Source organism: Ursus maritimus, unplaced genomic scaffold (assembly GCF_017311325.1).
Source record: "Ursus maritimus isolate PB19 unplaced genomic scaffold, ASM1731132v1 scaffold_35, whole genome shotgun sequence".
Taxonomy (NCBI): Eukaryota; Metazoa; Chordata; class Mammalia; order Carnivora; family Ursidae; genus Ursus; species Ursus maritimus.
In genome coordinates, this window is record NW_024426119.1 from 15,613,514 (window position 1) to 15,639,163 (window position 25,650).

At 35.3% G+C, this 25,650-nt stretch overlaps 1 protein-coding gene across 3 annotated transcripts in view; it reads right to left on the reverse strand.

Moving 5' to 3' along the window:
- Positions 1–2,054: 2,054 nt before the first annotated feature.
- MINDY2 (MINDY lysine 48 deubiquitinase 2) overlaps positions 2,055–25,650 on the reverse strand; it is a 74,118-nt gene continuing 50,522 nt past the window's right edge. Inside the window, exons 6-9 of one of the 3 annotated variants that reach the window (XM_008706071.2) lie at positions 24,509–24,651; positions 12,782–12,955; positions 10,182–10,376; positions 2,055–6,605 (exon numbers count right to left, since the gene is read on the reverse strand). In XM_008706071.2, the coding sequence (XP_008704293.2) occupies positions 6,480–6,605; positions 10,182–10,376; positions 12,782–12,955; positions 24,509–24,651 (638 nt within the window). In that variant the 3' untranslated portion in view covers positions 2,055–6,479. Of the gene's footprint in view, positions 6,606–9,887; positions 9,927–10,181; positions 10,377–12,781; positions 12,956–24,508; positions 24,652–25,650 lie in introns of those variants that run through there. The other 2 variants (XM_040620589.1, XM_040620590.1) reach the window with 2 other exon arrangements.

The following is a 25,650-nucleotide window of genomic DNA, read 5'->3' on the forward strand; positions in this document are numbered from 1 at the left end:
AATATACATAGCGGGAAGACTGTTTGGTCTAAATATCAAAGTTTATTGAAATAAAATATAATCTATAATAAAAAATACTAAGGGTGTTATCACTGGTTACAGTTTTAAGTACATTAACAAAAAAATCCAACATTTTAATCCAAGAATGACACTATCCTTGTGGTACAATAACAAACATGAAATTAAATATTGAATAATACTGAATAATTCTGTCAGAAATATTTTATACTTTCCCATCTATGTTCAATATGCCTTTTTTAAGGAATATCCTCCAAAAGTGAAACTTTTGAAACTTGCTTAAGACATAGTTTTTAGAATTAAATAGTTTTAACATAATTAGCATTTAAAACCAATAACTTTTTCATAGAAATTCAGTTCAATTCTAAGTTGGGCAGATAGATGCTTTTAGGTGTCATTTGAAAATGTCTTTCAATGCTGTTTTGTATCGGTCTCTATAGTTGCTATTATTCTCAGATTGCAATTAAAGCTGGTCATAAAGCAAAATGAATGAATTAGAAGTAGAAAGGGTGTTAAGATCGCAAAGAAAAGGAGGAGGGAAGGGCAGGCACTCATACGTTATATATTTAAACTCTTTAAGAACTCTATTTCAGTCGGCCTATCTTGGCCTAACACAAGAGATCTAGGATATGTCACAGCAACTTCCTTTCCTGACCCAAGTAGTCAGACGTGAAAGTGGAGGAAGAAAATCGGTTTCTTCTTACTACACTTAGAGATCACTTGCTCTGTAGTCATGATACTATTTCACTTGCTATTCCCCAAGATATGTGCCACATCCAATTATTCTGCACAATTCAAGGACAAAGACTCACATGCGCTAACTTTAGGAAATGACTTTCGGGTACCTCTACACGTGTCACACGTGAAGATTATCCCTTCTGCTGACTGCTGTGTAGCAGTCATACATCGGTCTTCTATCATCGTGTCCTACTTGTCATGTGTGGGTCTGTGAAAACAGTGGTGGTCATTTTACTGAGGAAAACTGATTTTTAACAAAAACCATTTTTCATATCCCCATCTTTAAAAATCTGTAGACCTATGATATCTCATGTACTCGGGAAAAGGAAAATGATTACCTCATACAACTAAGATGTAAGAAGGAATAAAAACTGACAAAATTGTGACGCACCAGACAGATCTTCCAAGATTAAATGCCAATCTTAGTCTTTAAATGTATTGTTAGTTAGAACTACTCTACAGGGTATTTAGTGATAATGCCCGTTTGCACAGGTCACTGATTTGGGAATTGAAACGGGCAGTTTCCTGACTTCCTGTTTAAAGGTGTTAACTCCTAGACCCAAAGAAGCCAGCATCACCTTCAGAAGAATTTTGCTTTGTGCATCCTCTAATCTAGGAGGCATCTCTGCCTCTAAAGCACGATGTTGCAGTGAGGAAGGATATAAAGTTTTTAAAGTTAATGACAAATTATTAAGTGACTTGAAAAAAATTCTTAAAATTAGTATCAAATAAAGTAGATGCATTATAGAATAATAATAGAACTTTTTGTCTTTTAAATCTACAGAGATTTATAGTTTAGGTTTTGTATTTCTGCCGTGGTATTTCAATAGCTTATCTCGGGTAGTACCATGTTCTCAAAAATACCAAGTTATAGGCAGAGAAGTCTAAATCTCAGGACAACAGGACGAAGCTGAACTTGGTAATAGTTCAGCTATTGTTGAAGACTTTGGCCCAATTTTTTGAGTTTAATTTTTTTAGATCAGAAAAGTGAAATGAGAAACCAGGATACTTTATATGTAAAAATACATATGCATATTCACAATGTATTAAACTCCAATTTCTAACAGCAGAGACACTGGGATTAAGTAACAGATATGTGTGAATTAAAATTTAGATAGATCTTCAAAAGAAGTTCAAATTACCTGGGTCCTGCAGTCTGTTCCTCAGACTCCGTTATCTCTATTTTGCAGTTTTTTTTGGGCAAGAAGGCTTTGATTTTAAACTTTAGTTCGTTTTAAAGTGTTACCTGAGAAAAGTAACCTCAGTTCTTCATAAGATTTTCTCAGCAGCTATAGAAATGTTGGATATCAGTAAAAAACAAAACAAAACAAAAAACCACTATATTCCCAGAGAACCAAAGAACTCTGATTTTCAGTCACTTTCTAAAAGGAATTTATCTGCACATCATCAAATAACATTTTATACTAAAAAACAGAAATAATTCAAATAGCCCTAAAAATGACAGCACTTAACAGACCTAAATGAATTCCATCCATGCACAAAAGTTTACATACACGTATTAGTAACCTAATACCACTGTACTTTGTTCCATGAGAAAAAGGTAAAGAGAATCTAAATATTTAGATATATGAAAGATACTGGAAAAAATAGACTTTTAATGCTTCTTATACTCTCAAAATACTCTCAATTTTGATCAAAACACAAAAGCAACCACAAAATACATTTTAGGAAGTGATGACGCCATACTCAAAGACAAGATAATTCTACAAATTTTAACAGCATTAAAAAAACCGACTTTAAGAAATATTGTTATTGGGAAAAAGATGTGCACACTCAAGAACAAAAACTATAATATTTATGATTATTTAAGTAATATTCTGAGCTTATACTATGCCCTTGATTCAGGAGTGTAAAGCACTAAAAAAATGAGCATCTTTTACATATTTAGAATAAACTGAGGCACAGAAAGTTTGCCCCTAGAAAGATAAAAGCCAGATTTTTAGACTAAAACAGTTCAGACTTCCACATTTCCACATTTGTATTTCCTTAAAATACAAATTACGTACATCTTTAATGCTTCCATGTTATTTTATCAAGTATTAGTAAGTTTGCAATGATAGTTTAAGTTGTATGCCCAAGTACTGTATGATAGATAAAGCCTGTTAAGTTTTCCATCATATTTTAAAATAACTGGTATATTTAATTGGAAATTAAGTGAAATGTAATAATCGATTTGCTTTTTTGTTTAAAAGAGTTTTTTTTAAATAAATGAGTTTGAGGACAGTTCTGGAAATTCTTGCCTTGACTATTTCTCCAGTAGGACTTTACAGATATCTGCTTCATATGCCAACATTAATATAGGGACCATAACAATTCTTCCCTTAAATATCTATTTGACTTCTAGTCCTCTCTCCTCTCAAGATCTCTCTTAGTGACCTGAGCTGGTGATTCATAAAAACAAGTATTAAGGTTTTGTGAAAGTACAAAATGGTGAATGTTGGGTTCAGTCAACTAATCTCTGATACTGACTTGCTTAATTAGGCTAAGATCAAGAAGTATGAGGAAGAATTTGAAACATAATATGGGATAAGTTGCCAAATACTAGAAATATGAGACACAACAAAATATATTCCAAAACGTAATCCTAAACTTAAATCTATGCCTCATTCGACTGCAAAACTGACACCTTGAAACATGGAAGAAGTCACTTCACCCAGGCACACTGGACCAGCATATTACAGGAGCAGGCAATGCCAATTTTAGCTGCCTCAAACTGCTTAGTGTATGTATGTACCTATGTATGTGTGTGTATTCTTAAATGGTAATTCTTAAATTTGAGGGAAATTTCCCAGATTTCTTTAATAGAAGTCATGGATCCTTGCTTCAGAAATACACAGATACACACACACACACATGCACAATGCACACACACACATACACACACACACACACACAAATACTGTTAAATGTTGATAACCTACTGTAAAAACTGTAAATTACAGCATTGTTAATTCAATGGGATTACACATCAGGACAATTTTCATATTGGTAACAAAGACTGGTCACTAAACTGCAGAAATAGCCTTTGAAAGTATAAGAAAGTATAGTGACCATATCCACTCATTCACATCTCTTTTGCTGAATCTAATAGTGATTGGTTGATGCAAATGCATCCTTAATCTAGCCTATAAATATTAACAGCAAAAATGTTTAAATTCTAACTTCTGCTAGCAGTTCACGTAACAGTTTTCAAGTACTACAAAACACTGAAGGAAAGACTTGAATATACCACTATCGAATTCCAATGTACCCAAACCAGCAATGAAATGTCTGAATATATAATTTGTTGCCTTAAGCAAAATATAAGAAAATAAAAGACACAATAGCTCTAACCTTCAAGGATGGGAAACCAGTATCTCCAAGAAGTTTAAGAGAACTGAACATTTAATTTTTTTCCTCACAGTAATCAAAGCTAACATTTTATCATTATTACTCTTGGTATATTAAACTGAATTCCAGGAATGTAAGAAAGTCTGACTTGGAAATATTACATAGAAAAAAGGTTGAATTAACAAACACATTACATTTTTTAGTTATTTTTTATAAGTATACATTGACGTCTACTTATCTGATAGCAGCACTGCTGGTTTTGAGTGAGTTTTTTTTCTTCCAGAGGGAATGCAGAATGGCAGTATTATCTTTGGAACAAATTAAGAAGATAGTAACAAATAACAGAATAACTTTTACACATATATTTTTCAAGGGTAATAAATAGATAAGTATATAATTATGGAAAAATATGCCTCAAATATGCTTTTTAAAATTTCTCAGGATTTACCGTTTTGCTTTTTCCTATTAAAATATAATGCACTGTCACTACTATCTGTTCTAGGAAAAACAAACCCTGAGGTTTGAGTTTCCTCCTTCAACCAATAGAGTGATATCAAGAGTAAACTTGTACTAAGGTCAGCTTGCTTGAGCCAACAGAGAATTCTGTAGTACATCTGATTACTTTACCAATGTACACATATTCTAGGTTACTAACTAGAGACTCACCAAATATTTTGTATCAAAGTTTTATACCCTAAACAGATTCTCTGATGATTTATCATGCTAGCATAGGAAATCTGAAGGAATAAACAAATGGTATAATATAACCAGACATGCAATACAGAAGGACATGACAGAAAAGATATAGCTTGACCCTGGATTTCTCCCTTAGAATAATTCCTTCCATAAATAAGACTTTACTTTTTATTTTTACATATAGACTCATCCTATAAATAGTCTTGGATCATGGAGAATGTTAAAGACATAGCTTAAGAACACCAGACCACATTTTTTTGTAGTCTATTGTCACCCTAGGCCACAAGAACATTCTCCAAGTGGATGCTCAGGTTAGATTAAGAGGCTCTTAAACAAATTTACTGAGGCTGAGAATGTAAATCACATAACTACTTGCAGCAGCAATAGCCTTTTCAAAAATAACTAAAACAAACTTTTAAATATAAAGCATATAAAAAGGACTATTAAGGATAGTAGAAATACAGGAAAATATGTGTTGCCTCATAATAAAGTTCAATAAATATTTCTTTCTGAATCCTATAAACACTACAAGATGTTATAGGTCTATTTGGTTCCCATAAGTTAAAAAAATCCGATTGCTTTTACATAAATTCCTCCCAATTCTTATCAATTTTCAGAGTTTTATTAATGCTTTTTCACTAGACTCAGAGATTATTTCGAACTTCCTTTCAGAAATGTGCTTTTTTGTTGGCTTTAATAAGTATACTTAATTTTCCAGCAAATGAACATGATTTAAATTTTAAGGTTCAAGGTAATTCTAGAAAAAGGTAGACGTTGAACGATCTGCTTTTCCACATCCCATATTTACAAGGCCTAGCATCCACTGTGGTTTCCTTCCTTCCTACTCAGTTATCACACTATCAATAAATAGTAACTGTCGTACAAGTTACCTATATTAAGGATTTCAAAATTCCTCAAAATTTGACACTACAAAGTCATTAATATCTGATTTTGATAGAATATGAGTATTAGTGTTACGCAATTTTTTGCTACTGGAAAATAAATGCAAATTATTTTTTCTATCTAAATTAAACCCAAGCTCCATTATCAGTTCTCAAGACAATATCTAAAATGTACATTCCTAAAGAAAGGTAAAGCTGTTCAAGGGCTGAACTAGTCCAATTCAGGATTAAGGGTTATTTATTTCTGTTATTTTTTTGTCTTGGTTCTTTTGTGTTGTTGTCGTTTTTCATTTTACATCCCTACATTAAACCCCTGGTTTCTCTTGGATTAGATCATAATTTATCACTGTAAAAGTTAATTTCCGAAACTATTGTGCTAATATTTAGATTTCAGGAAGGAATCAGACAAAATAAGTTACCTCCATTCATTGTTAGAACAGAAGATAAAATAGCTTACTAACTGATAGGAGTTATGAATGTCACTATGACACAAAATTTGCTGTGATTTGCTTATTTGGCTACAAGTGCAGTATTTTTCATGAATGATAACACACAGCATTTCCAACTTGTAACATGAAACTCCAGCTCATAAAGAGTGTACTGTGTGACTTGAAAAAGTCTGATTGTAACTAAGTAACAACCTTTCCCCTGAAAAACATGAGCAAAATCCATTGGGAAATCAGGCACAGACGGTATTTATCGGTTTTTCTTCCTTTCCTCCTGTGGTTTTGTTTCTCAAGACATATAGACGCATCCAACAGAATCCAACACTTGTTACAAAATGACACAGCTATTTTTGTCCTTTTCTTTCTCTTTATCTTTTTCTCGAGGTTCCTTTCGTTTACGTTCACTATTCCCAGGTTGTCTTCTACTTGGAGAGGCTTGTGCTGGCTGGCTTTGCTTTAAGAAAAATAAACAGGAAGAAATTACCTCAACTTTCTAAGGTGCTTAATTATAGTTATCTAGAAGGAAAAACCACAAGAGTGAAAGGAATCATTAATGGAAAAGTTATTTGTACACAGAGTTGTTGTGTTACATGGTATCTGAGGAACTGCCTCTGTCATTTTGGACAGATCTAATTAATGTAGCCATTGTTCCAAGTAAATGGAATTTCAAACAAATAATGTATAGGATTATATTCCCTGAAACCTCAAATTCAAGAAATATTTGTGTTAAAGTTTAGAAAATGTTAAAGAAGGTGACGTTTGGTAAATTAAGTTCCCTAAGACCTCATTAAACTATAATAAACCTCATTATTATAATAAACAGATTTTAAAGGAGAAAAATGAAAATCCTGAGAACTTTGAGTGTGAAATAAGTGTATTCTGTGAAATAAGAGAACATAAGAGAATGTTTTTAGTGAAAAACTACTCATGACATGGTAGGTTTTAACTTTTAAGCTTGGAATAGTCAATGTTTGAACCAGAAATAGAAAATACTTAGTTTAATGGAGACATCTACGTTTAAAGTTTCATCAGACCTTAAAGTGCACCTTGTTTTCTTGTATACCCAAGTCAAATGAACCGTTCTGGCATGGTATAGTTAAACATACAAGAAGGGAAGTATTTTTTTCATTTAATAAAATGAGATTTAATATAAAGGAACCCACTTAATAGTCACATTTTCAGTGCTTAATACGTTTAACTAGGAAAAGTGGAAAGGTGCTAATAACCTTTGTTGAATACTTAGTACACGTCAGACACTGGGTTAAGTACTAACATTATTTGTTCTTATCCACAAATCTAAGAGTTAAGCATTATCTTTTATTTTCAAGATAGGGAAAATGGGGCTAAGAGAGGTAAAGGACTTTGTCCAAGGTGTTACAGCTAGCAAGGGGAGAGACAGAAGCAGGAAATACAATCCATGTCTATCTGGCTCTTTAAGTCTACATTCTTCCCAGCAGTACCTCATACCACCCTCTAATTGTTACAAAAGACTTTGTTCCCATTGGTTTATATTCTTTGGAGCTATTAACAATTTAAAAAATACATTTGATTCAATTGTACCAAAAATAATACTTAGAAATAAACTTAACCAAAGAGATGAACTCTGATGAAAGAAATTGAAGACAACACAAAGAAATGTAAAGACATTCCATGCTCATGGATTGGAAGAACAAATATTATTAAAATGTCTATACTACCCAAAGCAAGCTACAGATTTAATGCAATCCCTATCAAAATTTCAACAGCATTTTTCACAGAATTAGAACAAACAATCCTAAAATTTGCATGAAACCTTTACAAAAGACCTTAATGGCCAAAGCAATCTTGGAAAAGAGAAACAAAACTAGAGGTCTCATAATTCCAGACTTCAAGCTATATTACAGAGTTTTAGCAATCAAAACAGTATGATTCTGGGGTGTTTGGCTGGCTCAGTCAGAAGAGCATGCCACTCTTCATCTCAGGGTCATGAGTTTGAGCCACACGTTTGGTGTAGAGATTACTTAAATTAAAAAAAAAACACAACAGTATGATACTGGCACAAAAATAGACATATACATTAATGGAACAGAATAGAAAAAACACAGAAATAAACCTACAGTTATATGGTCAACTAATCTTTGACAAATGAGGAAAGAATATGCAACAGGAAAAGGTCTCTTCAACAAATGATGCTGGGAAAACTGGACAGCTACATGCAAAAGAATGAAAATGGACCACTTTCTTACACCATACATAAAAATAAACTCAAAATGGATTAAGGACCTAAATGTGAGACCTGAAGCCATAAAAATACTAGAAGAGAGCACAGACAGTAATTTCTCTGACATCAGCCATAATAACATCTTTCTAGATATGTCTCCTGAGTCAAGGGAAACAAAAGCAAAAATAAACTATTGGGACTGCATCAAAATAAAAAGCTCTGCACAACAAAGGAAACAATAAAACTAAAAGACAACCTACTGAATAGGAAAAGATATTTGTAAATGACATATCTGATAAAGGGTTAGTATCCAAAATATATAAAGAACTTCTACAACTCAACACCAAGAAAACAAATAATCCAATTAAAAATGGACTGAAGGGGTGCCTGGGTGGCTCAGTCAGTTGGGCGTCTGACTCTTGGTTCGGCTCAGATTGTGGTCTCAGTCGTGGGATCGAGCCCCACGTTGGACTCTGTACTCAGGGCAGAGTCTGCTTTGGATCCTCTCTCCCTCTCCCTCCCGCTCACTTCCTCTCCCTTAAGTAAATAAATAAAAAATTAAAAAAAAAAGTTAAAAATGGGCAGAAGACATAAACAGGCATTTCTCCAAAGAAGACATACAGATGGCCAACAGAGACATGAAAAGATACTCCACATCAGTCATCATCAGGGAAATACAAATCAAAACCACAATGAGGTATCATCTCACATCTGTCAGAATGGCTAAATTCAAAAACATAAGAAACAGCAAGTGTTGGCAAGGATGTGGAGAAAAAGGAACCCTCACGTGCTGGTGGGAATGCAAACTGATGCAGCTACTGTGGAAAACAGTACGGAGGTTCCTCAAAAAATTAAAAATAGAACTACCATATGACCCAGCAATTACACTACTGGGTATTTACCCAAAGAATACAAAATACTAATTCAAAGGGATACATGCACTCCTATGTTTACTGCAGCATTATTTATAATAGCCAAATTATGACAGTAACCTAAGTGTCCACTGACAGATGAATGGATAAGAATACGTGGTATATACACGATGGAATATTACTCAGCCATGAAAAAGAATGAAATCTTGCCATTTGCAACAACATGGATGGAGCTAGAGAGTATAATACTAAGTGAAATAAGCCAGTCAGAGAAAGACAAATACTGTATTATTTCACTCATACGAAAAATTTAAGAAACAAAACAAAGGGGGAAAAAAAAGAGAGACAAATTGAAAAGTCGACTCTTAATTATAGAGAACAAACAGATGCTTCCCAGAGGGGAGGTGGATGGAGGGAGGGTAATGGGGGGAATAGTGAAGGGGATTAAAAGTACACTTAGCTTCACAAGCACTGAGTAATGTATAAAATTGTTAAATCACTATGTTGTACACCTGAAACTAATATAACACTGTATATTAACTACACTGGAATTAAAATTAAAAAAAAAAAAAAAACAAAAAACTGAAGGGGCGCCTGGGTGGCTCAGTCGGTTAAGCTTCGACTCTTGATCTCAGCTCAGGTCCTGATCTCAGGGTCGTGAGTTCAAGCCCCGCGTTGGGCTCCACACTGGGCGTGGAGCCTACTTAAAAAACAAAACAAACAAAACAAAAAACAAAACTGAAAAATCTTGCCATCAGAAACTCAGGAAAAATAATTTCACTAAATGAGAAATACATTAAGATAATCACAAACTTTGACAATGCCATAAAACCTATGGGTGCTAAAATGCTAACATAATTGAAGAGTCAATACCTAATTTAAAAATATTTATCTCAGAACAAATGTCTTTGTTGCTAAAGTGATCATGGTATCTAAGAATCCGAACACTATAGCTTACCTGGGCCTGTGTAGAAGCAGAAGCAGCAGCTGCTGCTGCTTGTTCCTGCTCCTGATAATATTGAGAAGCCCGTCTATCCTCCTCTTCTTGGAGTTTCTTTGCTAGTTCCAAATCACTGATTCCTTCAGGTATTTGTTCCCAATTGATCTCTTGGCTCTGCTGTTCTTGTTGTAGAGATAATGCCATAAGGTAGTCCTAAGAAATTAAATTATAGCCATCTTTAGCTATGAGATTTTACTCAAGAACTGAGGAGTATAAATCCAGAGGTTATACCTACAGAACTATGAGAAAGGCTTTTTAAAAACATACCAGAGTTTAAATATAAAAACTAAAGTTACCTAAGTATTTCTGTTTGAGTGCTATAATTTCAGGGATGCTGCCATTGTTCTAAATATTCTTGGAATTCATTATTTCTAGAACTAGCATATAAGGCATTCAAGAAAGCTTTAACTCACCTCAAAAACAAAATCAACCTCCCCCCGCCCCCAGCCCTGCAAAACTCCCCCTAGGGCATCTGGCTGGCTTTGTCTAGAGCATGTAACTCTTGATCTTGGGGTCATGAGTTCAAGCCCCACATTGGGCGTAGAGCCTACTTTAAAAACAAAAAAACCAAAATAAACCTCCCCCTATTTATGAAAGAAACATGTCTGTAGAAACTTGAGACAGAATTAAAAAGTGTAAATGAGAAAGTTAAAAATACCGTATCATCATACAAAGATAACTATTGTTATCAACTGATACATATCCACCTAGTTTTTTCTACATTCACATACAAACTCAAACACATTTTCCAACCCCCACTAAATGTCATAAGTTTTGTTTAAAAAAAAAATCATAAGAATTTTCGAAATCATGTATTAAATGTTCTTCCAAAACATGATTTTTAAAACCAACATAGTTGCCCATCATACAGCGATACTCAATTACTTAACCACCTCCTCCTTCCTCCCATAAACACTGCCAATTATTTCCTATGAGAAAATGTGATGCATCTTTGAAGGTTATATTATCTAACATCACACCCACGTTTATTAAGAATTAGTACTGAATGGAACTTGACTATTCTGTGCATCTCCCCCAAACTATCCTCAAAATAAGAGAATGTTAATTAGCCACAGAGGATATAAAAAAAGGTTGTAGCCTATGAAGACTTTGTACTACCTAGCACGAATATGTTACTAATAGGAAGAATTTGTCCTTCAAATTTTTCTGCTCACTTCTTTAAACTGCTCTTTGCCAAGTCCCATAGTCTTAAATCCACTCTTTCCTTGCACCTTTCACAGACACTATGCTATATCTTTTTTTCTCAGCATCTTACACCTTTACTACTGTAGCAATCTATTGGTTTACCTTCATTCCCTCTGCTCTGATATTTTCTACATGCAGTGTTAGAAAAATCTTGCATGTTTCTCTCAAGTAATATTTTTTAAATGCCCCTATAAAGCTTCTGAAGGAAAATGAGCATGTATTTGTTATAGCTATTTGAATACTTAACTTCCAAGAGTCCTAGAAAGATCAGCATTTGTTTGAATCGCATATTCTTCCGTGTGCTCATAGCTTACTATTCAAAGTGCCATTATAGAACTTAACATATACTTATTAGTTGGTCAAATATTTGCCTCTATGTTAGACTGTAGAATTTTTCAGGACAGGACTAAATGATTTATCTTAGAGTCTCCAGGACCTTGTTAATAGTGCCAGGAACACAACTACTCAATGAATATTGGCTAAATGAACAGTCTCTATGTACTTAAATCGTTATCAGTATCAGAAACACGTATATTTCCGCCTCAGTAGAGGAAGAAGTCACATCATTGTTATACTTCCAGTAATAAATACGCTTGTGGCTCTAAGACTGCCCACCTATAGCAGGCAAAGATCTCACCTGTCTCAGTTCTAAATGAGAATTCCACTCATTAGTGCCCCTCTTGCTCTAAGTGTCTGCTTGCCCTGAACTCTAAGGCTTAGAATACCCACTCACTTTTTTACCCTCTCTTAGTTTTCTACTTTTTCTGACTAGCCAAAATATATCTCTAATCTGTGCTCAGCTCATCTCTACCACCATGGCTAAGCCATTGTCACCTCCTGCTTGAATTGCTAGTCTCTGTTTATACCTGTGCATTCTTCACATAGTAGCCTTTCAAAAAGGTAAAGTAGATCATCTCACTTCCACGTTTAACACTTGGCATAGCTTTCCTATTACAGTTTAGAATAGAGTTCAAACTGTACCAGGGCCTTCACATTTCAATATAATCTGGCCTTCTGAACCAAAGTGTATAATCAATGTATAATATGTCAAATGATCACTTACTGATTCAGGAAACGTCAGGAATATCACAAAATAAATCTTTAGTTCAAAATTCACATTTGAAAGGAACGAGCATTTTATTTTTTATTCTGTTAAAAAGATTTTATTTATTTATTTGAGAGAGCAAGCAAGAGCAGGGGGAGGGGCAGAGGGTCAAGCAGACTCCATGCGGGGCTCTATCCCAGGACCCTGAGATCAGGACCTGAGCCAAAGTCAGACGCTTAACTGACTGAGTCACCCAGGTGCCCCGAAAGCAAGAGCATTTTAAACTATATGAAGAAGACAAATTTACCTGATCTATCTGATCTTGCTGTCCTCTGTATACGGTTTCAGGATCTGAAGGAGGCCGCAGATGGAATTCTGAGTCACAGAAATTTCCATCACCATCTACATTGTGTAGGCTTTCCCAAACAACTTTTTCTTCAGTAAGAAACCCCTGGTCTGTTACCAGCAAATACAGTAGACCCTTAATAAGATAGAAAAAGGACTGTTAAATTGCCCAAAACTAATTAACACTTAAGGGAAATTTTATTACCTGTATGTTTAAAGCATATTACTTATTCCTACTAGTTAGATATAATAAATAGTAGGCAAAGTAGACACCTTATTTGTTCACTGAATTAGGTCTATCTGGCTTTGAATATAGTTTATAATTGGTATACTGCAGTATAACGAGAAGTAGGAAGCTGCTGGCAGGCTCAACTACTACATGACTCATAAATAAGCCTTTGGGGGTTTACAATCTCATTTCATAATATAGAAATATACTATACAAATTCCTTAAAAACATATCAGATAACAAGACACAGCCACAATAAAATGATATAACACTACATGTTTATTAAATAAAAAATTGAGCCCATATGACTAATTCAATCCATACCAATTTTTTCTTTTTCTGCTAGCACCATTAGCTGCTCTTCATGTACCAACAGTACTTTATACTTGTTTCTATTGGTGCATCGAATCACACTGTGCCATGATGTGTTTCCCTGCCTCATTCCCAAACTATATTTTTAAATCTAGTTAAATCTAGTAAGGTGCATCATAAAATTGAAGCCTAATATTTACTGAATCAACTAATGAATTAAGTTGTATTTATAGTCACTACCACAGAATTTAGTACCGACCTCTAATTTTTCATATGCATTAGCTCTAACTCCAGTTATATGTAAAGCGTCCCTACTATACCATATAAGGTTTATAAGCCATTTTTTCTTCAGATCTGCCAAAGATATGACGTTCATTTACTTGCTCAGGGTTCCCACTGGTTAGTACAGTATTTCTGGTTGCACAAGATTCATGTTTCTCATGTTCTCTCATCACAATCTTAATAATTAAGAATAAGAAATTCCTTTACAAAGTTTCATGGTAGGGTTAGAGAAATCACTGAATAGAACTACAACTATGTGGTAAACTAATATTTAGCAAAGCAGGAAAGAATATCTAATGGAAAAAAGACAGTCTCTTCAACAAATAGTGTTGGGAAAACTGGATAGCAACACACAGAAGAATGAAACTGGACCACTTTCTTACACCATACACAAAAATAAATTCAAAACGGTTGAGAGACCTAAATGTAAGACCTGAAACCATAAAAATACTAAAGGAGAACACAGGCAGTAACCTCTATGACATCGGCCTTAGCAACTTCTTACTAGATACATCTCCTGAGGCAAGGGAAACAAAAGCAAAAATAAACTACTGGGACTTCATCAAGATAAAAATCTTCTGCACAATGAAGGATACAATCAACAAAACTAAAGGCAACATTTGGGACAGGGGAAGATATTTGTAAATGCCATCTGGGACAAAGGGTTAGTATCCAAAGTATATAAAGAACTTGTACAACTCAACATCCAAAAAACCCAAATAATCCAGTTAAAAAATGAACATTTTTCCAAAGAAGAAATACAGACAGCTAACAGACACATGAAAAGATGCTCAACATCACTCATCATCAGGGAAATGCAAATCAAAACTATGATGAGGTATCACCTCACACCCGTAAATATGGCTACAATTAACAACACAGGAGATGCTGGCGAGGATGCAGAGAAAGGGGAACCCTCTTACATTGTTGGTGGGAAAGCAAACTGGTGCAGCCACTCTGGAAAACAGTATGGAGGTTGCTCAAAAAGTTAAAAATAGAGCTAGCCTATGACCCAGCAATTGCACTACTGGGTATTTACCCAAATGACACAGAAGCACTGATTTGAAGGGATACATGCACCCCTATGTTTATAGCAGCAGCATCCACAACAGCCAAATTATGGAAAGAGGCCAAATGTCCATTGACTGATGAATGGATAAAGAAGTTGTGATACACATACACACACACACACACAGGAATATTACTGAGCCATAAAAAGGAATGAAATCTTGCCATTTACAATGACAAGAAATCATTGAAGAAACTCTGAAGCTTTAAAAAACCAAGTAACTGGGGAGCCTGGGTGGCTCAGTTGGTTAAGCGTCTGCCTTCAGCTCAGGTCATGTCCCAGGGTCCTGGGACTGAATCCTGCATTGGGCTTCCTGCTCAGGGGGGAGTCTGCTTCTCCCTCTGTACCCTCCCCCCCACTCATGTGCATTCTCCCTCTCTCTCTGACACAAAAATAAATAAAATCTTCAAAAAAAAAAAAAAAAAGGAATAGTTTTGCTTTTATCTCCTAGAATTTTTGCTACATTATCTAGTCAAAGCATTCTTTTCTAAGCCTTGAATCTTCTTCCTAAAATCTTACTCACCAGCCTCTAAATACTAATTTCAAAAAAATAACTAATAAAGGATGCATATATGAAATTCTTAAATTAGGTATTAATGTATAAAATGTATATAAATTATTTAGTATTATATGAAAATAATAAATTATATTGGATAATTTTTTATAAACTGGGCAACTGGATCACCAAAGACAGAATGAAAAACTTTTTTTTTTAAGGTTTTATTTATTTATTTGACAGAGAGAAACAGCCAGCGAGAGAGGGAACACAAGCAGGGGGAGTGGGAGAGGAAGGAGCAGGCTCCCAGTGGAGGAGCCTGATGTGGGGCTCGATCCCAGAACTCCAGGATCACGCCCTGAGCTGAAGGCAGAGGCTTAACGACTGAGCCACCCAGGCGCCCCTGAAAAACTATTCTATCTAAAATACCCTGATAGGGGCACCTGGGTGGCTCAGTTTGTTAAGCATCTGCCTTTGGCTCAGGCCATGACCCTGGGGTCCTGGGATGGAGTCCTGTGTTGGGTTCCTTGCTCAGTGGGGAGTCTGCTTCTCCCACTCCCTCTGCCCCCTCCCCCTTGCTCATGCTCTCTCTCTCTCATTAAGTCTTCAAAAAATAAATAAATAAAATACCCTGATAAATTAGTCCTATACAGAGTATGAGTTACCTGTATTAACAACATACATGACAATATCATCACAATTTGTAAATTGTTAAAATAGAAAACTTGTCAAATGTATAAAAAAATTAATTATGTAATTCCAGCCTTTAAATATGGAGGAAAGTACTGCCCAAATATTTTTGGTTGATTAGCTTGGATTCAAATTACTTAATGTCTTTGGACCTCAGTTTTCTTTTCTTTATTATAAAGTGATATAGAGGCAGTTCAACCAGAGAATTTCTAAGATATTTTATAAATTAGAAGATCAATTTTACTTCTACTTAACAAGCAAGCATCTCTCTCAGCTACAAATAGCTTTCTTATCCATCCAGAGAGGCAGAGCTATTGAGTGTGGGCTTCAAAGTCATATTGGAGCTGCTAACAAACTGAATGGTCTTGGGCAAGTTACTTAGTGCCTGTAAGCCTGTTCGTTCAGTTGTAGAGTGGTAGTAATAATATCCACTCCCCACAGGGAAGCTGTGAAAATTAAATGAGACAATGCATGTTAAGTGTTTAACACAATGCAAGGCACATAATGTTTAATGAATATAAGATACTATATTTATGAATACTACTACCTAAATCTATCTCAGTTTCTGTATCTATTGCCTTTTCCTGCCTCCTATTTAGAAGAAAAAGATGAATCTCTCTGCCTACACTATGGAATCTATCACTTGTCTTAGTCTGTTTCTACATTCTATATTCCTCACCCCTGCCACCTCTTAATGTAACAATTTCTGATGTATCCACCACCTCTGAAAAATAACTACATTAAATAATACTAAAATAATTGAACTTTTACTTAAATGTAGCCTTCTGTGGGGGGAAAAATCCCAATATAGTCTTGGTCAAAGAGAAAAGAGAACAGATTTATTTAAAATGGACTTAGCACTTATTTAGAACTAGTATCTCCCTCTAAACTACTTTTCACTTCTAATACCTACATGAAAAGTAAAAATGCAAACAAACAAAAGCCAACCTCAAAAACCCTGGTTTTGAATATACTCCAGAGAAATGTGAGTAATTAAAACCAAGAGGTAGAAGAAACAGTTATGACATGGATAGAAGGGCTGACATGGATAAGGGATGATTAAGAAGTCATGAATAGAAACAACAACAAAAAAAGGGTGTCATGATGGGGAGACAGCTACACAGATGTCATGATATAATCCAAAGTTCTAGAAGCTAAGTGATGTGCCAGGCAATTTACAGTTTACCCTACTAAAAAGAAAGCAGAAGTATTAGAGAATGGAGAAGGATCATAAGAATAAAATGGAGTAACTCGGGGCGCCTGGGTGGCACAGCGGTTAAGCGTCTGCCTTCGGCTCAGGGCGTGATCCCGGCGTTCTGGGATCGAGCCCCACATCAGGCTCCTCCGCTAGGAGCCTGCTTCTTCCTCTCCCACTCCCCCTGCTTGTGTTCCCTCTCTCGCTGGCTGTCTCTATCTCTGTCAAATAAATAAATAAAATCTTTTTTAAAAAAAGAATAAAATGGAGTAACTAGATCTTAGACATAGAATTATATATATAACAATCTAACAGTCATGAACATATAGATAATATGAGAAGCAAAACAGACCTACAAGGTCTTTCCTAGAAATAGACCTATAAGGGTAGTTTATTTATAACTCATTTTTTTACTTTCAAATTTCCTGCCTGGATAAAAAACTCACCTCGCTAGCTGGAACCACAGGAATGGCCCTGAAAGCATCTGTTCTCTCACTAGGATCTCCTCCCGGCTGCTTTCAGATCCTAATCTAGTTATGTTGATGCACAAATCTCAAAGGATCATGTATTCATTATGGAATTGCCAAGATAATCGGCCCGGTTTAATTATACAAGATTAAGTGGAAGTACATGGAGCAAGGTAACATAAGTGACAGCAGAAATTGGTATATATATTTGTTCCTGATGGACAGACGAGGGATGAAGAGTTTAAAAAAGGATTCATGGAGGGTGCTATTAGCTAGCAAGAGCTGGACTTGATTATTTTCCTAGCGATGAGAAGAAACAGCACAGGTCCTTGTCCAGGGGTTAGTAACGATAAATCACAAAACTAGGAATGGCAGGAGGACTTTCCAATAACAGGAAGTCAATTAATATCTATGGTTAGGGAAAATATCATGAGAGGCTGTGCAATCAAAACCATAGATCATGCTAAGTTAGGTAGTTGAGAAGTGTGAGGTCGACTGGTAGCTATTATTCAGGGGGAACAAAGTCAATTTGACTAACACAACAATTGTGACTTTGTAATGGCAGGAAGCCTAATAAAAAGTCTATGAAGATGGAACCATAAAGTCAGTAAAGAGAGAATACTTTGTCCAGGTACAGGTTTTAGAAATATCTATAATCTTCAGTGCTTTACAGAGAGTCATCAAAAAGTCTAACGTAACAGAGAATTTGCCTCTGCCTCTATTCAGTGTCTAAAGAGAGGTGTTAGAACAAAGATGAGTACTGGAGAACATTATAATAGACATATACCTTCCCTTTGGTCAAATAAAAGTCCATAGCTCATATACCTCTAGAGTTTCAAAAGATTTTAAATGAAAAAAGACTTCTACACATAAATTAGAGTTTAGAAAGTTCCTAAAGAAATAATACAACCAATAAGGAAACTGGAAATGACCTTTCCTAGGTAATCCTTTGTCCTGCCAACATGGACTTCCTCCTTGTAGGTCTTGGTCCTGGGATGATAATGGCATATGATATGACATGGGTATCAGAAAGCATAAAGATCCTTTCTGCAAATCACATAAAGATAAGCCCCACAAATAAAAATACAATTATAGACACATATGATATTATCAATTTACTATTTATATAAATAATTTAATATTACATAATTTATTATTATAGGGTACTAGTTATAGACACCATTTATCTTAGTAGCAAGTATTCTATGTTAAATTTATTTTTTGTTGAAGTATATCTGGAATTCTATGGGATGAACTGTATTTATACTATAGGTATTCCAAAGAATTCACAGGGGTAGGAAGATGGGAAATAAAGTAATCATTAAATATGAATACATAAAATGACCCTAAAATCTCAGGGGTCTTCAAAAGTGAAATGTAATGAAGACCTAATATAGTGTTAAAGTAGCCATATCTTGTTTGAAAAAGCAGCTTTATAGTTTTTCCTTACTTATATCCTTATTAGATTACAGATTCCCTGGGGCTCCAATTTATAAAGAACTACAGAAACTCTTCACAACCAGAAATTAGTGGTAGAGAAGAACAGTTTTAATGCTGAACAGGTTTAATAGAACCAGGGCACAATCTTATATCCTATTTCCTTACCAAGCAAATGGATACCATGTTGGAGGAACGCCTTCCCTAAACTTTATTAAGTATTCTTTTAGGGCTTCTAGCTCTACACCAACAGCCAAAGAAATGTTACAGATTTTGCTGTAAATCAGTTAATCAGCCACTGGGTCAATGAGGAGGGAAAGTGTCTCTGACTCTTATATAAAAGAATGTACTCATTGGGGTGCCTGGGTGGCTCAGTCCATTAGGCGTCAGACTCTTGGTTTCAGTTTAGGTCATGAACTCTCAGGGTCATGGGATCAAGCCCCTCTGTGGCCACCTCAGTGATCAGTGGGGAGTCTGCTAGAGATTCTCCTTCCCTTTCCATCTTCCTCTATGCCTCCTCCTGCTCACGCACTTTCTCTTTAAAATAAATAAATAAATCTTAAAGGAAAAAACCCCCCAGAATGCTCTTATTAAAAAAAAAAAAAAAGAATGTACTCATTAAGTATTCTGCCTGACGTAAAGCAATGTCTTATTTACAGACCCTCAGGATTGGATAGGTCAATGGGAATACAGGAAATAGGACGGAGAGGATTGTAATGGGGCATAAATAAATAGTTCACAGGCCTACAAGATCCCTGGAAAACACAAGATTTGCATCATATTAAATGGAGTTACTTCACCAAATATAATGCATGTTCCTTGATTAGACCCTGGTTTGAACAAATCATCTATAAAACAATGTGGGGGACAAATGGGAAACTTGAATATGGCTTGGGTATTAGATGATATTAAAAATTATAGTTAATTTTGTTAGATGCAGTAATGGTACTGTGATTTGAAAGGAATATGTTCTTGTTTAGAGATGCATATTGAAGTATAAACAAAAATACAAAAACAGATGAAAACAGTAAATATCAAAATAGTTGAAAGTTATGAGTATAATAGGCACACATTAAACTAGTCTCATTACTTTTCTCTAAGTTTGCAGTTTTTCATAATAAAAAACAAAAAAGTGGTGTTACTGTTTCAGTTTATTGGCCACTACAATAAACAACGGAAACTAAGCACTTCTCTCAGTGACTGACCACCAAGATAGTTGTTCCCATTTGTCCCTTCTATAAAAATAGGATTACCTTAGTGAAGAATGAAGAATGATGTTCCTAAACTCCTTTGGTTTTCTATTCTTTATTGCACCCACTTAAAGTCCCAACTCTAGAATAACAAGCTAGCTCCTTTTGCCATGCCTATACCCTGATGAATACTTTTGCAGAAAAAAATCAATATATAATTAATACTTATTATTATTATTAATAATTAGTATATTAATGTAATTATTACCTTCTTAATTTCTCTAATTAGAACTTTCTCCCACATGCTGTAAAGACTATTTCAAACTACCCCCTTCAAATCTGTTACCAAACTACTCAATCTTAGTAAATGATCTTGTCTTCCAAATAATAATAGAAACTAGAAGCATTTAAACAGTAGCTTTCTCTACTTTCTGCCATCAAATCTATAAATTAGCTGTATTCATAGTCTACTCTTTCCCTCCTTTACAACGAAGAGGTCTCTTTTTCAATCAAGGGTTAATCCCCTTTGCCTGTGAAAATTTCTATCCTTTCTCACCTTCTCAGGAGCCTTCTATCAATTATCTTCTCTCCTGAATCTTCAACCTTTCTCTCTCTATTGAGTCACGTTTCAATACTGAAACATGATCAAGTCTCTCATATTAAAAAACAAAAAAACTCTTCTGGATTCCATACTCCGCTACAGCTATGAGCCATTATGTCTATGCCCCCCTCACAGACAGTTTCAAACAGTTTCCTATCATCTGTTTCTAGTTCCTGACTTCCCCTTCCTAATCAATTCAAATTGAGTTTTTTCTGCTTCCACCATTCTCTAAAAGATACAGTGAAATCCATATCACGTCTCCCCCCAGTGTTCTCATCTTCTCAACAGCCTTTAACAACTGAGATCTCCAGTCTTCTTGAAATACTCTCTCCCGGTTGTCTTACACGATACCATATTCTTTAGATTTTCCTTTTCTTCTTTTCTTTCTCAGTCTCCTTTGCTTGTTCATACTCCTTTAGTTGACCCTTAAATACTGGCACTCCTTAAACCTCTGTCCTAAGTCTTGTCTTTTCTCCTCCTTCTTTATTTTCCTTGCAAATCTTCTCCTCTCCCCAAATTACCATTTATACACAAAAATTACTCCAGTCCTGAACATTTACCCCACATCTCCACTTGGAGGTGTGCCTCAGAAGCAGCTCTAACAGTTCCAAGGCTGATTTCATGCTATTTGTCTTCTCTTCAGTGTTCTCGGTGTCAATAAAGAGCACCACCCTTTATCCAGTTCTTCATGCTCAGAGCCCAGAAACCATTCTTTCTTAGTTTTTACATCTTAATCACCAAATCTGGTAGATTATACCTCCTAAATGTCTATGGGCTCTTTCTACTCTCCATTTCTTTACCATCCTAGTCCAAGTCACTGTAACATCTTATTTGGCCCCCGTAAGAGTCTCCTAACTAAATCCACAACCACATTTGCCCAAAAGTCCAAAGCACCTTCATGTTGTACAAAGGGATCAGGGAGATAACACAACACCTTGGATACACTGTTTTGCCACAGAATTAAGGTTTACTGAGAAAAACGCGGAAGCAGAGAAACAGCAGAATGCACCCATTTTCTGACTTATCATTCTCTCACAGAAATGTATACTTCGTCCAGAAACAGACACAGGGTAGAAAGTGCTTGAGGAGAGGTACCCGTTCCCCAACCACGAAAGAATATTGGCAATACCTAGCTGACTAGTAAAGGACTTCTGGTCAGGGATATGGCCTTCACAGAAAAGAGAACATCTACAGTTTAGCCTGGGGCGGTTGTATAACAACGACCAATGACAGCCAGAGATCTTGTTTTCCCATTGAACTATCTCACCCCTGCTGAGCCTCCCCTCCCCCCAGAAAAAAAGAAAAGAAGAAAAAAAGAAAACAAAAAGAACCACTGGGCCATCAGGAAACCAAGGTGTGTTTCTCCTCTTAACTCAAGACTCTACAAGATCTGGTACCTGCCTATCTTTTTAGTCTTGTATCATGCCTCTTAATTTCAATGCTTCAACCACACAGGCCTTATTTTAATTTCTTAAGAACTTAATTTCTTAAGAATTTCTTAAGTTCTTTCCCTTCTCAGGGCCTTTGCACACACATGTTCTATCTGCTTAGTTAATCCTTTTTTTGCTAACTGATTAAACTCCTAAAAGATTCATTTTTCAAGTCTCAGGTTTTTTTTAATTTTTAAAAAGATTTTATTTATTTATTTGAGAGAGCGAGAGAGCACAAGCAGGGGGAGTGGCAGGCAGAGGGAAAGGCAGAAGCAGGCTCCCCACTGAGCAAGAAGCCTGATGTGGGCTGGATCGCAGGACCCCCGAGATCATGACCAGAGCTGAAGGCAGACACTTAACCGACTGAGCCACCCAGGTGCCCCCAAGTCTCAGTTTAAATGTTACCTTCCCAAGAAATCTTTCCTGACATCCCAGCTAGGTTACAAGTCCCAATAAAAGCACTCACAGCATGTTTACGTACCCTTTACAGCGTGTATCCCGACAGAAATAAGAACGATTTGTATAATTATTTAACATGTTTCTTGTCAAATTCGGAGGTCCTTAAATGGTAGGAGCCTATCCACCTAGCTTGCTCAGGCTGTAGTCCTAGTACTTGGCTGAGCACCCAGACATAATCATGTTTAATAGATATTTGACATAATCATGCTTAATAGTACTTGTTAAATGAATGAAGTGTGGACTTGAAGAGATCAGGTAAAGCAAGATGACTTAGCAATATACACTATGTAGCAATAATTGTGATTCTGAGGTTTTGGGGCCTTAAATATCTGAAAAGTATGGATGACTCTGGGCCTGTACCTAGCACATATCTACCTCAAATGCGCGAGCAATACAAATAGAACCCCTACTATAACTAATACAACAGGAGAGCTAGGGCCTTACAGTATTTTTTTCTTAATTAAAATTTTTAAAAATTTTAATTCCAGTGTAGTTAACATACAGTGTTACATTAGTTTGAGGTGTACAATATAGCAATTCAACAATTCCATATATTGCTCAGTGCTTAGAGTATTCCTATATAAGCAAACAAATCATTATTTTACACTGCTTTGTGCAATTCATTGATTAAAGTGAAGGAAATATGAAGACCCGATTTCTGACTTCAATCCACTTACTTTCATTTAGAGAAAGAAGGCACATTTACATGAAAAGAAAACTGGTAACTAGGTACTCATCCATAAGGGAAGTAAGAATACACGGCTCATAACAGCTCCTCAGAGGAGAATGGGTAAAGCAGTGATCATCAACACTAGCTGTACATTTAAATCACCTGGGGAGCATTTAAAAAATATAGATGCTTAGGTCCTACTTCTAGACATTCTGATTTAACTGAGCTGGTGGTGGGCTCTGGGCATTGGTATTTTCTAAAAAGATTCCAGGTAGTTCTAGCATATGACCTGGTTGAGAACTACTGGTTTTAAGAGAAAAGGAGTAGCTGTACTGGAGAGTTAGTACTTGAAATGTTTCTTAAAAGCTAGGTGGATAGGCTAAAAGGACTGAGATCTTTTCAAACAGGAATTAAGGAGTAAGAAATGATGGTAGAAGTGCAGAAATGGTAAAGCATAAAGTGGGTATGAATATAGAGGATTATTAATGAGTAGGCAGACTATATGACTGAAGCAAAGTGTTGGCATAGGAGGATAGTAGAAAATACCTTGCATTTTTATCCTCTAGGCACTGAGTGCTACTGAGCATTTCTGCTATATTATTGACATGATCAGAGCAGTATTCTACCACAGAATACTCCCTGTAAGTTGAGAAACTCCTCAAATAAGTATCAGCTGTAAAAATGGAAGAGATGGATGAAAAGATATCGAAAAGGATAAATCTGTAAGATTTTTGGCAGAGCCATAAATGGCATAAGAAGAATTTAAAGTCACACTGGTAACTTTAATAATAGTAAACACTATCATAAAGACAAATCCTGATTCTTTCTTCTAACTTCACCTCAAATATACATATCCATCATTAGTGATCCTAGTTCTATCTCTAAGGTTTATCTTTATTTTTTTCTTAGAAAGGAAATAATACTTTTTACGCCGTCATCTGTGAAAAAGGAGTTGAGACTTAAAACAAAAAGCTGATCTGAAGTAACACTTAAGTTGCAAATCCATTGCATCCTAAATAAGTATTTAATAATTACCTTCATAATTTGATGAATAAAGAATATTATGCTGAATTTTTTTATTTTGAAGTAGATCATAAGACATCTCTAAATCCAGCTCCTTTAATTTAAGAGTAACAATTAAATAGCTATTTCTATATCATACCTTGTATTTGGTCATGGTGCTAAAATGATTATTCCGAAAGAACACACAAAGTTCTCCTTCCTGAACCGTTGAAGTTAGTTCACATAATCCATGGTATGTCAGTTGAGTGGCTGTGTTATTTAGAAACTGCTCAGCTACAAAGCCTATGGAACCAATGCATAGTATTAGATGGAAGAATAATTTCAGAATTAAAAAGTTTTTCTATTTACATTGTGTTCCAAGTATGAAGAAAGGCCAATCAAAGTAAGATTTTAACTACTATAACATGATGACTCCAAACTGAAGATTTTTCTTTCTAATTTTGCTATGGAAGATATGTCTACAGACATTCTCCACCCTAAAGAAACAGTTACGTGAAATTCTTTTTAACAATAAATGTATTTACTTATACTCCACCTACTTCCAAAAAGGATTTCAAGCAGCTATCAATAGAAGATACAGACAAAATAAAACTAAAACCCATTAAAACAAATAAGAAGGCAAGAGTTAGCAATTTAAAAAATAGGTAGGAATAAAATATGTATGCCAACAGCTACTTTCCCAAAGGAAAGGTGTTTAACAACTTGAGTTGCTTAAAGATGTTAACAAAGATCCCAATAATTCTCAATTCACAAACTGTTCAGTTTTTATCTTAAAAAACTAAAAGTGTGAGACCAAGCAGAAAACAGTGGGATAACGGATGCCATTTTTATCCTAATGTCTTCCCACATACACCACTCATTATGTAGATATATAAAGTTCAGAGACAGAAATGATCTCTTTTTTTTTCCAAACACAATGAAATATAAAGTAGTTTTCTGGGGTTTAATTTTAAAGATATATGTATAGTTGATCCTCATTATTTGTGCACTGTCATATCTGTAAACTTGCCTAGTAACTAAAATCTACTTATAAATCCAAAATCAATATTTGCTGTGCTTCAGGGTCAATCTTGGATATGTGCAAAGTGGCAAAAATTTTGAGTCACTTAATGCACACATTCCCCACTGAGGTCAAACAAGGCAATGTTCTGCCTGCTTGTTTCAGCTTTCTTACTATAAACAGACTTTTCACAGTCTATTAGGTATGCCTTTTTGGGGTATGTAAAATGGCCCCCAAGCATACTGCTGAAGTGCTGGGTAGTCAAAGGCTGAGATACGCCT